The following is a 16,677-nucleotide window of genomic DNA, read 5'->3' on the forward strand; positions in this document are numbered from 1 at the left end:
CCTCCTCTCTCTCTCTGCCTGCCTCTCTGCCTACTTGTGATCTCTCTCTGTGTGTCAAATAAACAAATAAAATGGAAATGCATCCCTTTTAAAAAAACAAAACAAAACAAAAAAACCAAGATCTATTAGACTTTCTAACCAAAGGAGGAAAGGATGAAACTGGAGAACTAACTAGATTGAGTCTACTCTGTAAATATTGCAAAAATTAGGCCCCCAACTACTTGCTCTAATAGTAGCCTTCCCCTGTGCCCCTAACCCTTTAAAAAAAAAAAATCCTTATTTTTAATGCTAGGCATCATGATTCTCTAGAGATCTTATTCCTTCTCCCTGAGCTCCCAAAGACCAAGTTCTATAATCTCCCTGGTAACTGCCTTCCTTCAAAAATCAAGAAACAGAAGGCATATGGAAAATATACAGACTCGGGGCACAGACCAGTCTCCAAACAGACCAGCTCTTCCAAAGCCACTCCCTGCAAAAACTGAGAAACCTACTCTTAAATGTTGGTGGAAGAAAGATCTTTGTAACCCCTATCTGTCCTTTCTACCTTTTTCTCTTCCTAAGAGTGCAAATGACAAGAGACAGCTAAATCCTAGAACATACCCCTAATGCCCTTTAAACGTCCAACGCTGTCCTTGGCAAGTTAGGTCAGCTTAAGAGCCAGCAGTCTGGATGTTTTCATGGCTGACACTGGTCATTTATCAGCATTTGGAAGTTCAAGTTTTCCCAAAAAAAAGCCCTTATTTCCACCTTCTCTTGAAGAAAAAGAAAAAAAATCACGCATGACCACTGAATCCACATTTCTATGGTCACAAGGGTCTGAGGCCCTGAGGAGATGTCCTCCGGATGACCACTGTTGCTGGCCTGCAGCCTTGTGTCATCTGCCTCCCTGTAACTGGTTTTGTGATCCTGGACTAAATAAGATGTAATTCGGCGCTTAAAAAAGTAAACAATGGAAACCCTTACTTCTGAAAAGGGAGCCTTCAAAAATGAAATGTGATCTCTTTGTGGCTGACAGACTACACCATTTAGGATAGAGGCTGTTTCGGATAGAGGCTAGGACGACATCTGAGATCGTCCTATGTTTTCCTATTCTTTCCACAGTTAGTAGCATAACTGAGCACCTCTAAGTTGGTCCCTGTTTCCCAACAGTTTTAGGATTAAACACTAAACTGTAATGACATTTGACCTCTTGCCACAGACTTCTCAGGATGGGTTTTGTATGATTATGATGAACCTATACAAGTAATCTTAGAAATCATTTAATACCCGATTTTATTTTTCCAACACAACTGAAACAGTTTTATTAAATAAAGGTTTATTTTCTACTGTTTACACTCATGTTGTTGCTGTAAAGTACAACAACATACACAGATTCCTAGCACGAATTACTCATTGTTCACCCCCACTGAACTACAGACATTGCTTGAGAATTAGATCTTTGCTTTAGGGATTAAAAAGAAAAGAGAAGAATTGGGGCATCGTATCTTGAAAGAATATTCTCAAGGGATGTGTTGGAATTCGAAGGCATAGCCAATACAGTAAAACAGCACCAACTGCTGTCACTGGGAAGAAAGGAATGAAAACCAGGAGTAATTACAAGCAGTTGTTTTAGGAACAGCTGGAACTGAAGCTCAGCGTTGCCCATCTGGGCTGAGTGGCAGCTGTGAGAGGGGACGAATCGGGCAGGGGACGGAGAGGGAGGGTGGGAACGTGGATACTAGGTTTAGGAGTTAAAAAAGTATAAAAAGTTAATTATATCTAAAATACAGATTAGATATAAATGTTCCAGAACTCATTAAATAAGCTCAAAAATACTGGAAAGTGGCAATTTGAACTACATTTATTTTTAAACAAGTGGGGGGAAGAGTGAGTGTTCTGAATGTTGTGTGCAAAACCGATCCACGTCACCATCTCACCGTCACAAGTGAACAGGGCAAGGCGGGTACACTGGTTTCCAGCATCACAGGCAACACTACAAGTACATTTTTGAACGAATAATGTAAACTTCAGTTTTAAGGCAGCTGGTACTAATGCTGCACACAGGCTGAGCTCGGCGCCCATCTCACAAACGGGCCGGTGAGCGCTTGAAAACAAACCGTGAGGGAAGAAAAGGGATTATTTGACAAACAGGGATTATTTGACAGCATCATTTGACAAAAACAATGTGTCAAAATTATTTTCCCTTTCACACACACAAGAAGAAATACTGGAACATTTAGAAAAACAAAGCACCCATCCCACCGACTTCAGCCTGTTCCTTCACAAAAATTTCAAAATACTGATAAATAATAGTGACGGCAAGCAGGATGCCGGTGCCGGAGCCAATGGCCCCGAGGAAGTCAGCCAACACTGACAGGGCGCCAATGCACAGGCCACCAAACGCTGCCGCCGTGGGGATGTACCTGCAAGAGAGAACGCTCAGTCAGCCAGTGCAGGGCAGGGGCGCTGGGGCGTCCTCCTCACGCTCCACCGGCAGGGGGCCGTCTGCGGGGAGGACGTGCATGTCCCACGTGCTGCTGACGTACAGATGGAGACTTTGTGACTCAGGGAAGGATGTGACCTGGATTTCCAGAAACCAGTCAATAGCCAAGAAAAGCAATACTTGATTTTTATGGCAGAAGGTTGGAATCCTCAACGTTGATTTAAGTATTAAAATATTCACTATTTTAGGGGCGCCTGGGTGGCTCAGTGGGTTAAAGCCTTTGCCTTCGGCTCAGATCATGATCCCAGGGTTCTGGGATCGAGCCCCACATCGGGCTCTCTGATCAGCGGGGAGCCTGCTTCCTCCTCTCTCTCTGCCTCTCTGCCTACTTGTGATCTCTGTCAAATAAATAAATAAAATCTTAAAAAAAAATATTCACTATTTTAAATAGGTCGTCTTTAGCTCACTCTTGTAGAAGAAGAGTAAATTTCAAAATGCTTTCTATGTATCACATTTACATGACAAGAGGCGGATGATCCTCTTTACAGGAACTCAATCTTGGCTGCACATTAGAATCGCCTGAAGAACTCTTTTTTTTTTTTTTAAAGATTTTATTTTTTTATTCGACAGAGAGAGATCACAAGTAGGCAGAGAGGCAGGCAGAGAGAGAGAGGAGGAAGCAGGTTCCCCACCAAGGAGAGAGCCCGATGCGGAGCTTGATCCCAGGACCGTGGGATCATGACTTGAGCCGAAGGCAGAGCCTTTAACCCTCTGAGCCACCCAGGCGCCCTGCCTGAAGAACTCTTAAAAACAATGGGATTGTGTTTAAAATATTCTACAAAGAAGGGGGGAAAAAAGACTGAGGGAGATGGTGGATGAACATGAATGGCAGACTGAGGCTAACCACTGAAGCTGGACACAAGTTGGGCACCTAGAGGTTCATTCTACTACTCTCTGCAACCTACATTCTAAATAAAAAGTTTACATAAAAATACAAGTGCCTTTCAATCAATGGTTCTGGGACAACTGGATATCCACATGCACAAAAAGAAATCTGGATCCCTATCTCATACTAAGCACAAAAAAAATTAGCTCAAGGCAATTCAAAGACCTTAATATAAGAGCCGAGATTCCTAATGGAAAACAAGAATAAATCTTTGTGACCTTGGGTTAGGCAATGGGTTCTTAGATAAACACTAAGAGCAGCATAAAGCAAGCAAGAGAAACTGACCTTCATCAAAATTAATAATTTGTGCATCAAAGGACACTAAGAAAGTGAAAAGACAATCAAAGAATGGCAAAAGATATTTATAAATCATAAACCTGAGAAGAGACATATCCAAAATATTTTTTTAAGAATCTTACAGTGGCTCAGCCCCTGCTTTCGGCTCAGGTCACGATCTCAGGGTGCTGGGATCGAGCCCCACGTCGGGCTCTCTGCTCAGCAGGGAGCCTCCTTCTCCCTCTCTCTCTGCCTGCCTCTCTGCCTATTGTGATCTGTCAAATAAATAAATAAAATCTTAAATAAAAAAAAAAAAAGAATCTTACAACTCGGTAACAAAAAGACAACACAATTAAAAATGAGCAAAAGATCTGAAAAGATACTTCTCCAAACAAGATACACAAATAGCTAACTAAACGCATGAAAAGATGTTCAATGTAATTACTCATCAGGGAAATGCAAATCAAAACCACAAAAAGCTACCACTTCATACCCACTAGGTGGCTATAATCAAAAAGCAAGAAGTCGTGCTTGCAAGGATGTGAACTGGAAGCATCATCCAGGTGGGCATGCAGACCAGTATGGCTACGCTGGAAAACAGCCTGCCGGTTCTTCAACATGTTAAACACAGAGTTGCCAGATGGCCCAACAATTCTATTCGTACAGGAATGAAAACATGTCCACACAAACCATGTTCAAATATGTTCTTAAAAGCCTTATTCATGATAGTCAAAAACTGGAAACAACCAAAATCTGCATGAACTGATGAACGGATGAACAAATGCAATATAGTACATCCGTATAATGGACTATTGCTCACAAATAATGCCTGAACTCTGAAAACCTTACGCTATGTGAAAAAAGCGCTTCGCTAAAGACTGCAAGTCCATTTATATAAAATGTCCAGAATAGGTAAATCCGTAGAGATCAAAAGAAAAAAGTTGGCTCGGGTGTGGGGGATGAGCTCGGAATGGGAAATAACCAATAGGAATAAGGTTTCTTTCTAGGTAATGAAAATGTTTTTGGTTTGTTTTTTATGTTTGTGGGGTTGGGTTTGTTTTTTGTCTTTTGTTTTTTCATAATCTCTACACCCTCCGTTGGGCTCAAACTCACAACTCTGAGATCAAGAGTTACATACTCCTCTGACTGAGCCAGCCAGGCACTCCAGTGACAAAAATGTTTTTTAAATTACATTGCAATGAGGACGCCTGGGTGGCTCAGTTGGTTAAGCGGCTGCCTTCGGCTCAAGTCATGATCCCAGCATCCTGGGATCGAGTCCCACATCGGGCTCCTTGCTCGGCAGGGAGCCTGCTTCTCCCTTTGCCTGCCACTCTGACTGCCCGTGCTCACTCTTTCTGACAAATAAATAAAATCTTTAAGATAAATAAATAAATAAAAATATATTACATTGTAATGATTACACACCCTGAATATACTAAAAACAGAAACACTAAACCGTAAACTTCAAATGAATAAATACATTTTTATGTGAATTATAACTCAATAAAGCTGGTATCAAAAAATAAACTAATGCACAGGATCCACCCTAGACCAAATAAATCTCAATTCCTAGAGGTGGAATATCAGGACTTTTTAAAAGCTCCCAGGGGATTTTATGTGCAGCCAGACAATAAGGACCTTCCATCAAGAACATTTTAATACTGGGCTGAGCAGTGAAGGGAACACAATTTTAAAAAATAATTTAGATGTCAATTTTGATGGGGAACAATTTTAGAGAACCATTCAGTATTATGTTAAATTTTGGTTCTTCTGTGTGAAACAGAAGAAAAATGATTCATATGCAAACAGGATAACATCTGACAATAAATTAAAGATTGAAAAACCAAATACATGTGTATGTATATACATACACACATCAAGGATTAAATTTTGTGACCTTACCTATTAAGCTCATGAACCATAGAGGTATCTCTGTGGCCCCTCATTACCATTTGCTGTTCTTTAAGCTGCTTAGCTACCTGCCAAGAGAAAGACAACTTTGAAAATCGAACTGTAAATATTTCAATTTACTAACTATGAGGTGCAAAGTGCTTTCCACACACCAATCAATCAAATAAAGACCCTTAAGTAGGCACTGTCGTATCATTCCCATTACATCTGAGGCTCAATGTGCACACCACCTATCACCCACACATTAAACCAGTGTTTCTCAGTCTTTTATTTATCATCCCTCTAAAACAGAAATTAAATACTAAGGAGTAAGAATTTGTTGGGAAGGGTTCAGCTTTGGAGAGTCACAAACCACTGTAAAAATCAAAGAATTTTTCCACCTTCCAGAAACCAGTTTTTAACCCCCTAGGGATATATTAACTCATTATTAAGAATGTATGACTTAAAAGCTTAAATTACAAAAGTAATTAAGAGTGTTTCAAACCACCTCACACCAGTCAGAATGGCTAAAATTAACAAGTCAGGAAATGACAGATGCTGGCGAGGATGCAGAGAAAGGGGAACCCTCCTACACTGTTGGTGGGAATGCAAGCTGGTGTAACCACTCTGGAAAACAGCATGGAGGTTCCTCAAAATGTTGAAAATAGAACTACCTTACGACCCAGCAGTTGCACTACTGGGTATTTACCCTAAAGATACAAACGTAGTGATCCGAAGGGGCACGTGCACCCGAATGTTTATAGCAGCAATGTCTACAATAGCCAAACTATGGAAAGAACCTAGATGTCCATCCACAGATGAATGGATAAAGAAGATGTGGTGTATATATACATAATGGAATACTATGCAGCCATCAAAAGAAATGAAATCTTGCCATTTGCGACAATGTGGATGGAACTAGAGGGTATCATGCTTAGCGAAATAAGTCAATCGGAGAAAGACAACTATCATATGATCTCCCTGATATGAGGAAGTGGAGATGCAACATGGGGGGTTAAGGGGGTAGGAGAAGAATAAATGAAACAAGATGGGATTGGGAGGGAGACAAACCATAAGTGACTCTTAATCTTACAAAACAAACTGAGGGTTGCTGGGGGGAGGGGGGTTGGGAGAAGGGAGGTGGGGTTATGGACATTGGGGAGGGTATGTGCTATGGTGAGTGCTGTGAAGTGTATAAACCTGGCGATTCACAGACCTGTACCCCTGGGGATAAAAATATATGTTTATAAAAAATAAATAAATTAATTAATTTTTAAAAAAAGAGTGTTTCAATTACCACTTTGAAATTAAAAACGTTTATTTTCAAATATAACAAATACTTACATCTTTGGCTGAGGAACCAGACACTTCTATCCATGTCTTAGAAAAGAATGCACATGATCCCAACATGAAGATGATATAAACAACCACATGGACAGGATCCTCAAATATGGCGCCCATGGACTCAGGAGGAGAAAGATAGTAACAAAGCCCTCCTACTGGGTAAGAACGAGCAGGTCCTCCCCCACTGACATCCTACAGAACAAGAATAAAAAGGAAAGATGGTGAACCCAACATTTTTATGACTTTTCAAACTCCTCAAAAAATCACGGCAATGCTTTCAACTCAAAGCCCCTAGAGTTAACGATTCTATATAACTTAAAGATTTTCTTTTGTGTCTAATATCTTCACTCCTTCAAAATTATATGGTGAGCATCTACTATATAAAAGACATTGTGGGGGCGCCTGGGTGGCTCAGAGGGTTAAAGCCTTTGCCTTCGGCTCAGGTCACGATCCCGGGATCCTGGGATCGAGCCCCACATCAGGCTCTGCCTGCTTCCCCTCCTCCCCCGACCTGTCTCTCTGCCTACTTGTGATCTCTGTCTGTCAAATAATAAATAACTAGATAAATGACATTGTGACTATATTATTAATAGAAGAATGTTCTTTTAAAAACCAACATTATAATACATTTACAAAAAACCTTCCTTCTTTTCCTAAAGACAGGAATATGATGACATTTACAGTCCATCTCTGATTACATGTAGAATCTGAAACTTTCTGCACTATACAAGAGTATGCAACATATCCTTTCACTTCAAAGTATTCTATGAAGAATACAATCAAATTATCAATAATATTGACAGATGACTAATAACTACCTAAACTTTATACATTTTATACGCTATAAGAAATAGTCCTTTAATATTTATAATAGGATTTTTATCCAGACCAACATTTAAGAATTTTTATACAAACAGAACTGGGAACAGTGTTAAGTTTTTGGGCATAAGGGGTGGGAAAGCAATTTCTGCCTGCAATGATTAAAATGTCTGGTTCCTGAATATACATTTCAAGATGATTTCTTTACTGTGCCCCTAGAATCAGTAATCCCCAATCAAAAGCACTGTTTATAGACATAATTCAATTTCCAGTAATTCTCTCATTAAAAAGGAACTTAGTTAAGATCACAACACATTCTATACACAAACCACTCAATACATTTACTGCTATTAAATTATTACAGTCATAATTTCTGATGGATTATTAGCTCACAAAGGGAAGGACCACATCTTCCCTCATTACAGGTAATCACATTTCCATTACATGAGTGGAGAAAGAGTACTGTGGATAAACAGAATCCTACTTCCTTCAATTAACACTCAAGAGTTACTTTCTTACCCTGTTAACCTTAAAAAAAGAAAAAAAATGACCTTTATTGTAGAAGCAGAAAGATATGTCACTGTAACTTACAATGTAATAGGGAGCATATGAAGATAAATGCATGGAATAAGCACATTTCAGAAACAGTGACTATAGGTGAAATACAAATTATACAACTACGTGTTCTGAAGAAGAATAAAAAACCATGGTCTCTTTTAATTTTATAGTTTTAAAAGAGGAAAAAATGCTCCTTTGTCATATGACAGAATTTAAACCAATTAAAATTCGATCCGACAATAACTCACGCTTCAGTAACAACAGGGCTGGACTGCTTTGGAAGAAGCTATGATGACAGGATCTATAAAGGGAAGTCAGAAAGTCCTGGATTCTATTTCTAGTAACTCTGTGCTCTCTCCGGTCTAGTAATCACATGCCTCTCTCTAGCCCAGTTAATCACAACTAGTTTATTGCCACTCAGGCCATGAAAAATGGGGGTAAAACATCTTTCCAAAGAAATGATAAACTCTGCAACAAGTAAGTGAATCTGAAAATGTTATAGCAACTGCTTCAATTATGGCTCATCTCTTTCAGTTACAAAATATAACTATGAAATGCAAATTATAATAAATATGAATGCTTAGAAGAAATAACAAAATACTCACAGCCCACTGTCCTAGTAAATTTACTAAAAAGTTGCCACTAAATCGAACAGACAGCATCTGGGAAATAACATACAGGTTTGACACTAAGGCCGACTGGAGAATAATGGGAATGTTCGAGGTGTAGAAGAGCTTGATGGGATAGCTACTGTACTGTCCTCGATACCGGGCCGACTTGATGGGCAAGTCAACACGAAATCCCTGAAAAATGAAAAGGAAGAGGAAGTAAGAGTAACTGCACATCTCACCTAGAGAACACAGATGACAGGCAGAACAATACAGTGGGGAATGTGAGAAGCAACAGTAACATCTTCCCGGCCCCATACACACACACACTGAAATGTAACTCCTGTTCTATGCCGTCACCAAAAATTTTTGCCCCTCAGTTGAAAGAACAGAATTATTTGCTTGACTAGACTCTGCAATACTAACTTGTCAGATACTGACACTTCAAATAGCATTCTTTTCTTTAAAAGCAAAATAAAAATCCACATCCCCCTGACTCCGGTGAAGAAAGTATACGTACCTGGAAATATATAACAACGGCAAACACAAAGACCGTAGCGATGAGGTTCATGAGATTGGGTAAGTTCTGACGATAGAAAGCTTCCCTTAAAGCTCGGACCTTGTCTGTCCTGGTGGCCAGTAAATGAAAGAGCGCTATGACTGCACCCTCAAACTCGGTACCTGATAAATCAAGAGACAAATTCACTGTAGACTCTTTCTCCAGAGCCTCCCTAAGATCAAACAAATAACCTTGAAACTCCAGTACATGGCAAAAATAGGAGTCAAAATCATTCATCAATGTTTACTCTATAAATCAGCCATGTGTGGGGCTTCCAAAAATCTTTACATCATGGAGGCAAATGTATCTTTTTTAGCACAAATCTCAAGTTTTCTCAAGAGACTATTCTTGATGAAAACAGCTAAAGGAGAATAAGCCTAAGCAAATATTTAGGTCATAATGATTTGCCTCTCCTTTACTTTAGGGAAGAGAAAAGGAGGGGGGAAAGCAGCAGCAAAGCAGAATAAAGATGTCAGAATCAAAAATCTATGTCACTCTATCGAGCTGGCTTTTAAGTTTATTTTATCAAGAATACTAATAAAGCCATCATTGCTCTTTTCTTAAGGCTGGGATCAGTTTAGACGTTAACTGTTATGAAGCTTGGATGGCATCAGAGACAAATGGAGATGGGTAAGGGGAAAGACAGAATGAAAGATTTCAAAAATTTAGTTGCTACTGAAAGCCAAGGAGAGTGGCAGCAAAAGTATTAGTGCTCCCTGATGATACAATAAATAATAGTGTTTTCATTTGAAAAATCTTAATCCACTACCTTTTCCTCCCCCTGGAAATGCGGAAATCAGTCAAATCAATGACTTCTGCGGCAATGGCTTAAGTAACCCTTTAAAAAGCTTGTTTGCAACCACTGAAATTTTCAACGAGCAGAGGCTAATATTTAGATATGATTCTTTTTGAAGTACTATTTCATACTCCACAAACTCTGCTGCTTAACTCTTGAGCAATTAGCACCAGATGTCCCCTGGGACAGCAAACCAGGATGTTTACAGGCACGTCCTGCTCCGTGATGGGTTACTTTCCAGCACACATCCAGCAAAACTCGTGCAGTTGCAGTCACTGTGCAATGTACCTCTGCCAGTGTTAATAGTAGTGGGACTAAAGGCCTTCCAGACAATGGTTTCACAGATGTTGGTGGCAATAAAGAGGGAAATACCAGACCCCAAGCCGTAACCCTTCTGTAGCAGCTCATCTAACAGCAGCACAATCAAACCAGCAACAAACAACTGTGGGGAAAGAAATGCAAGTAAGCTGAAGCAAGAATAAACTCAAGAAAGGGGAAGGTGAACACCATTGACTATTTTCAAAGTACGGGCATTTTTAATAGTAAAACCCAATTGTTGTAATATCACTGTTACTACTCTCTGCATCTTTTTAAACCCCACTTTTGTCAGAAGTCATTTCTGCAAATCAGATGGGTAGAAACATCATTACATTATAAAGCAGACATTTAAACCTTTAAAGTATTTTTTATAAACCATCTGAATAGTGTTTCGTACAATGTAAAAGCCCTCTAAAGCAAAAATGTTCAAACCTGTTCAATTTAGGACAGCAAAACACTGAAAACATTCCAAGTAGTTCCAAGGAAGTGAAAGACCAAATTAAATATGGTATAATAACAAGACACAATTGCATACTGCCACTAAAGGAAAAGTATGTAAACCATGCTGATACATTGTTAAGGTATTATGCATAATACTTGAGTAATTATATTACATATACAGTTACCATTGAACAACACAGGTCTGAACTACACAAGTCCACAAATACACAGGTTTGGTTTTTTTTTTATAAATACACTGCAGTACTATAAATGTATTTTCTCTTCCTTCTGATTTTCTTAATAACATCTTTTCTCTAGCTTACTACATAGTATAAATATGGTATATAACATATAAAATGTGTGTTAATCAACCACCTATGCTATCAACAAGGCTACAGGTAAATAGTGGGCTGTTAGTAGTTAAGTTTTGAGGGAGTCTAAAGTTATATGTGGTTTACAACTGCATGAGCGGGGTCAGCACCCCAACCACTGTGTTAAGGCTCACATATAATATATAGAGAGAATAAGTCAAATATGTATAGAGATTATAACAATGTCAAAAATGCACTCCATACATACACTGACAAAGACTGAATGTAAATTTGAAGACAAGGATTTGCCAGGTTCTTAAGCTCATCCTTTTTTTTTTTTAAATAAAAGCATAATAACTTTAGTTTATGTGAAATTGAAAATTCTTAATTTTCTCCTTGGAGAAGACATTTCTGTAAAAGCATACACCAATTAAAAATAATCCACAGTGACCTCCACAGTCATGTCTTCCCTGCACTGCAATAACCTGATCAAGAGGGAAAGAAAAGATGTTTCTAGGCCTCGAACCTCACACCTGTCCCCATTTAAAAAACCCCATCCTACATAAGTGAGGAAATGCCACTTCCATTCTGCCCAGCTCTGCAGCCTCCCACCCTCTTACTTGCTCAGTTTACCTGACAACCCCCGTTACAAAAGGAGCAAACTACAGTACACCATTTTAAGCATGCTTACCTTCAGCAGTTTTTTTTTTCCCTTAACTATCATTTCAGTGGTTGTACAGAGCCTAAACTGTCTATTACAGTCTTTTAGCTTGACTTTCAAAGGATTGGAAAAAGGGTGCAATTCTTCAAACTTCTAAGAATGCTCATGAATCCTTTACTGTTTGAAAACCAAGCTTAACACTTTGACAAGATAAAAGAGAAGTTAGGACTTAGTACGGAGATTTTAATTTCACCACAATTATGTAAAAAGTAAATAAATACTCTCAATTAGAAAACCAAACTTGTGCAGGGACTAACCGCTGTCCTCAAACTACCAGCCCACCAGAAAGTATGATCATGGGCTTCTGATTAAATGACCTTCCAGAGTCATAAAGTCACTCTGAAAGACCTGTAATTCTCCAAACCGCCTGTTCAGACCAATAACCAGTGGACTACAGAGTGATTCATGTATGTCCTGTGAAATTCAAACTCATATTTTTCTAACCAGAGAAAGGAGTTACAGAGAAGTCTAAATGAGAAATCGTTTCTATAATCTAAAGAATAAGATAAAGGACTGTAAAAAGCATGTGAACTATGCCTCTGAGGTGGGAGATGCTGAGAAACCAAGAAGCTAGAGCATCTCATTGACTACGATGCTGACAGAGACTCAATGCTACCTGCACGTGCTTGTGCAATGTGTCACAGGTAGAAATCTCTAAATCAGGCATAAAAATAACTCTCTACATTTTAATTCTGCTTGTGCATGCACACACACGCACGCAATTGTACAACACGACACTTACCTTTCCTGTGTGCCATGCACACTGGTATTTTCTATTCTGTTATTTTAATCAAGATCCACTATTTAGATTTCAAATCTCACTAGTTGAAAGACATGACCACATGAAGGAAACAAGAATAATTAAGGCAAGAAACACGTTACCTAACAACATGCAAACAGTTTTCACAACCATGTTTCTGGGTGAAGCACACTGATCCAATTATCTCTCTTTAGCATATCCATACATTTTCAATGTTAGCAATGCCTTTAAAGACACACTATCTACCTATCATCAAACACATTTCTCTATACATTAACACTGAAAGAACTAACCACAAGTATTTGTATGCCAGAATTTCTATTTTTAAAAAAGTATATATCCATTTATTTCATTCCTGGTATATAACTATTCCCTGACTTCTGATACTGGGGGGTAAAAATTAAAATAGCTTAACTCTGTTTTATCTCAAATTCAAATTTGTAACAACTGCACAGGAGTCAATGCTTTAACCCAGACCTGGTCCAGATGAAGTTCTTCAAGAATCCAAAATTATCCTTACTAAAATACTAGAAAAATTGTACTGGAGCATAATGTTCTAAGAGCTAGGTGCCAATTCCAAGTGTCTTTTAACACCTGGGGTTATTCTGGGGGTGCCTGGGTGGCTCAGTTGGTTGTGTCTGCCTCTGGCTCGGGTCATGATCCCAGGGTCCTGGTTTCATGATCTCAGGGTCCTGGCATCATGATCCTTGCTTGGCGGGGGTCTGCTCCTCCCTCTCCTTCTGCCCCTCCCCCTGCTTGTGCTCACGTTCTCTCTCCCTCCCTCCCTCTCACTCAAATAAATAAAATCTTTAAAAAATAAAAATAAAAATTGGAGCTATTCTGAACTACAAGTTGTATAAAGCAAAGGCTATAAGGAAACAAAGTAGGACAAGAACTGACGCATCAGTATCCTCAACAATGGCAAAAGCACGCGGAGAGATCCTAAGCACTGAAACACATAAATCAGTTTTCAGAGGCTCCTCTCTCCCAAGCCACTGCTACACTGCTTCCTCTAATTCTCAAAGGTTATAAATTTGCCAATCAGTTTTTTTTTTTTATGGAGAAGTAAGGACATTATGGGAACACACTACAGCTCAAAAACCTACCAAAGATTGCTAACACATTAAAAATTCCTTACCTGGTCAAAAGACAAAATATTTCCATCTAGTTAGAAGAGCCCTCCCTGTTGTAATGACACCAATAACTACTTGAACAACCTAATTCTATTTGCTCTAATCAAATGCACAACAAGATCTTATTGTGCTTCTTATAAAGGTTTCTCATTAAAAAATGGTCAACCATGCCAATCTGAAATCTCAATGTATATATTAATAAGTTGGTATTTTAGTTTTGTTTTTTTTTTTAAGATTTTATTTATTTATTTGACAGACAGAGATCACAAGTAGGCAGAGAGGCAGGCAGAGAAAGAGGAAGGGAAGCAGGCTCCCCGCCAAGCAGAGAGCCCGATGCGGGACTCGATCCCAGGACTCTGGGATCATGACCTGAGCTGAAGGCAGAGGCTTTAACCCACTGAGCCACCCAGGCGCCCCGATATTTTAGTTTTATTTAATAATATTTTTCTGAGGGGCGCCTGGGTGGCTCAGTGGTTGGGGCCTCTGCCTTCGGCTCGGGTCATGATCTCAGGGTCCTGGGATCGAGTCCCGCGTCGGGCTCTCTGCTCGGCGGGGAGCCTGCCTCCTCCTGTCTCTCTCTGCCTGCCTCTCTGCCTACTTGTGATCTGTCTGTCAAATAAATTAAAAATAATAATAATAATAATAATATTTTTCTGAAATTAATGCTCTGACCATTAAAAAAAAGTGTTCCTAAGTGAATCCTAATTCCATAGACTGAGGAAGAAGAGGCATTTCTAAAATAACCAGGACTCTAGATGTTGTGTTTATTAAACTTCTTTTCAAAATCCCATAAATAATTACTATGTACCTTAAGTACAATCCCTTAGTGGATAGCCTCTCTAAATGACTTCTAAGGACTGTACATTAGAGAAGTATCTTCTAACTTTGACAACTCTGAGACAGTTATTACAGGGATAATTTTTTTTTTTTAAAGATTTTGTTTATCTATTGGACAGAAAGAGATCACAAGCAGGCACAGAGGCAGGCAGAGAGAGAGGAGGAAGCAGGCTCCCCACCGAGCAGAGAGCCCGATGCAGGGCTCAATCCCCGGATGCTGAGATCACGACCCGAGCTGAAGGCAGAGGCCCCAACCCACTGAGCCACCCAGGCGCCCCCAGGGATAATTTTATATTGGCCTTTAAAAGTTCAATTCCAGGGTTAAGCCTCTGCCTTCAACTCAGGTCATGATCTCAGGGTCCTGGGATCGAGCCCCGCATCAGGCTCTCTGCTCAGCAGGGAGCCTGCTTCCCCTTCTCTCTCTCTCCGCCTGCCTCTCTGCCTGCTTGTGATCCCTCTCTCTCTCTGTCAAAAAAATTAATAAAATCTTAAAAAAAAAAAAAGTTCAATTCCAAAGGATCTACTTTAAAAATCCACAGAATATACGTATACAGGTTCATCAGGTTCATGTATTTTACTGGCTGTAAGATATTTATGATGCCATCATTTTATACACCACTAAGAAAGAAAAAATATATCATCAATTAAACTATGACACAATAACTTATCACAAAGAAATTTTATTTTCTACTTATAAGAAAAGCTATTTTAGACCTAAACACGGATTTTATCATCTAACCTGTTCCGTGTCTTAGCTACACACAGTGACTGTTCCATAACAAACCAGATACTCTTGCAGACATTTTAAACAGCAACTAATCTCAAAAACATGTTACACCAACAATGCACACAACCAGTCGATGCAATGAACATGTGACCAGCTCCAAGCAGCTGATACACATACGCGCACAATGACTACTATCACAACCACTGCCTGGCTGATAGCAAATGCGTGGCACCATCAGCTGTAAGAAAAAACACCCTGGGGGCGCCTGGGGGGCTCAGTTGCTTAAGTGTTTGACTTCAGCTCAGGTCATGTTCCCGGGGGTCCTGGAATAGAGCCCTGCCTTGGCTCCCTGCTCAGCGGGGAATCTGCTTCTGCTTCTCCCTCTCCTTCTGCCCCTCCCCCTGCTCCTGCTCTCTCTCACTCTCAAATAAATAAAAATCTTTAAAAAAAAAAATCCTGATTTCAAAGACATCAAAAAGTAAAAGATGTGCATCTAAAAATTGGTGAAATATAGTTGATCCATAATTCCTTATACTATGCAGCTATGAGGCTATGAAGATAAATTTTAATTTTTTATATCAACACAATTTATATGTCACTTCAATAATCAAAATCTTATAATTAAATAATTCAAAGGAGGACAATTAATGTAGCAACCACTTAAAGAACTGTTAGAAAGGAAAAAAAGGGGTCAAACTGTTTTGTTATTTGCAGATGAAAAATTGGATTTCTTACCTGAATAATGATAAGGAGACAGATGCCAGCACCCATTTCAGCAGGATCCCCATACATGCCCGTCATGACATACACAATGGCTTGCCCAATGGTAATGATCATACCAAATACTGACAAAAATTGGGGGAAAAGGAGTACATGCTTACAACCAAAGACAAAAAAGACTAGGAAAGCATCTTTACTGCAAAATTCTTAAATTTGGAAAAAACTCTTTAATTGTATTAATAGCTCACGTTTCTGGGCTCCATTGAATAGAGCTCGATCTTTGGGTGTATCTCCAACTTCAATGATTTTGGCTCCAGCTAACAACTGCATAATCAAACCAGATGTTACAATTGGGGAGATACCCAATTCCATTAAAGTTCCTGTAAAGGAGAAGGAAAAAAAGTAAATCTTTCCTATACCCAATGTAGATTACACGTGTTACAATCCTTAATTATGTCTATTAAAACACAGGCTCAAATGTTAACAGGCAG

At 39.3% G+C, this 16,677-nt stretch overlaps 1 protein-coding gene across 2 annotated transcripts in view; it reads right to left on the reverse strand.

The window, feature by feature from the left end:
- Nucleotides 1-1,255: 1,255 nt before the first annotated feature.
- The window catches only part of SEC61A2 (SEC61 translocon subunit alpha 2), a 30,023-nt gene continuing 14,601 nt past the window's right edge, over nt 1,256-16,677 (reverse strand). Inside the window, exons 5-12 of one of the 2 annotated variants that reach the window (XM_032837791.1) lie at nt 16,435-16,566; nt 16,202-16,311; nt 10,507-10,660; nt 9,384-9,544; nt 8,861-9,058; nt 6,879-7,070; nt 5,547-5,623; nt 1,256-2,402 (exon numbers count right to left, since the gene is read on the reverse strand). In XM_032837791.1, the coding sequence (XP_032693682.1) occupies nt 2,216-2,402; nt 5,547-5,623; nt 6,879-7,070; nt 8,861-9,058; nt 9,384-9,544; nt 10,507-10,660; nt 16,202-16,311; nt 16,435-16,566 (1,211 nt within the window). In that variant the 3' untranslated portion in view covers nt 1,256-2,215. Of the gene's footprint in view, nt 2,403-3,881; nt 3,920-5,546; nt 5,624-6,878; nt 7,071-8,860; nt 9,059-9,383; nt 9,545-10,506; nt 10,661-16,201; nt 16,312-16,434; nt 16,567-16,677 lie in introns of those variants that run through there. The other variant, XM_032837792.1, reaches the window with a different exon arrangement.

This window comes from Lontra canadensis, unplaced genomic scaffold (assembly GCF_010015895.1).
Source record: "Lontra canadensis isolate GAN:19392208 unplaced genomic scaffold, GSC_riverotter_1.0 scaffold100, whole genome shotgun sequence".
NCBI lineage: Eukaryota > Metazoa > Chordata > Mammalia > Carnivora > Mustelidae > Lontra > Lontra canadensis.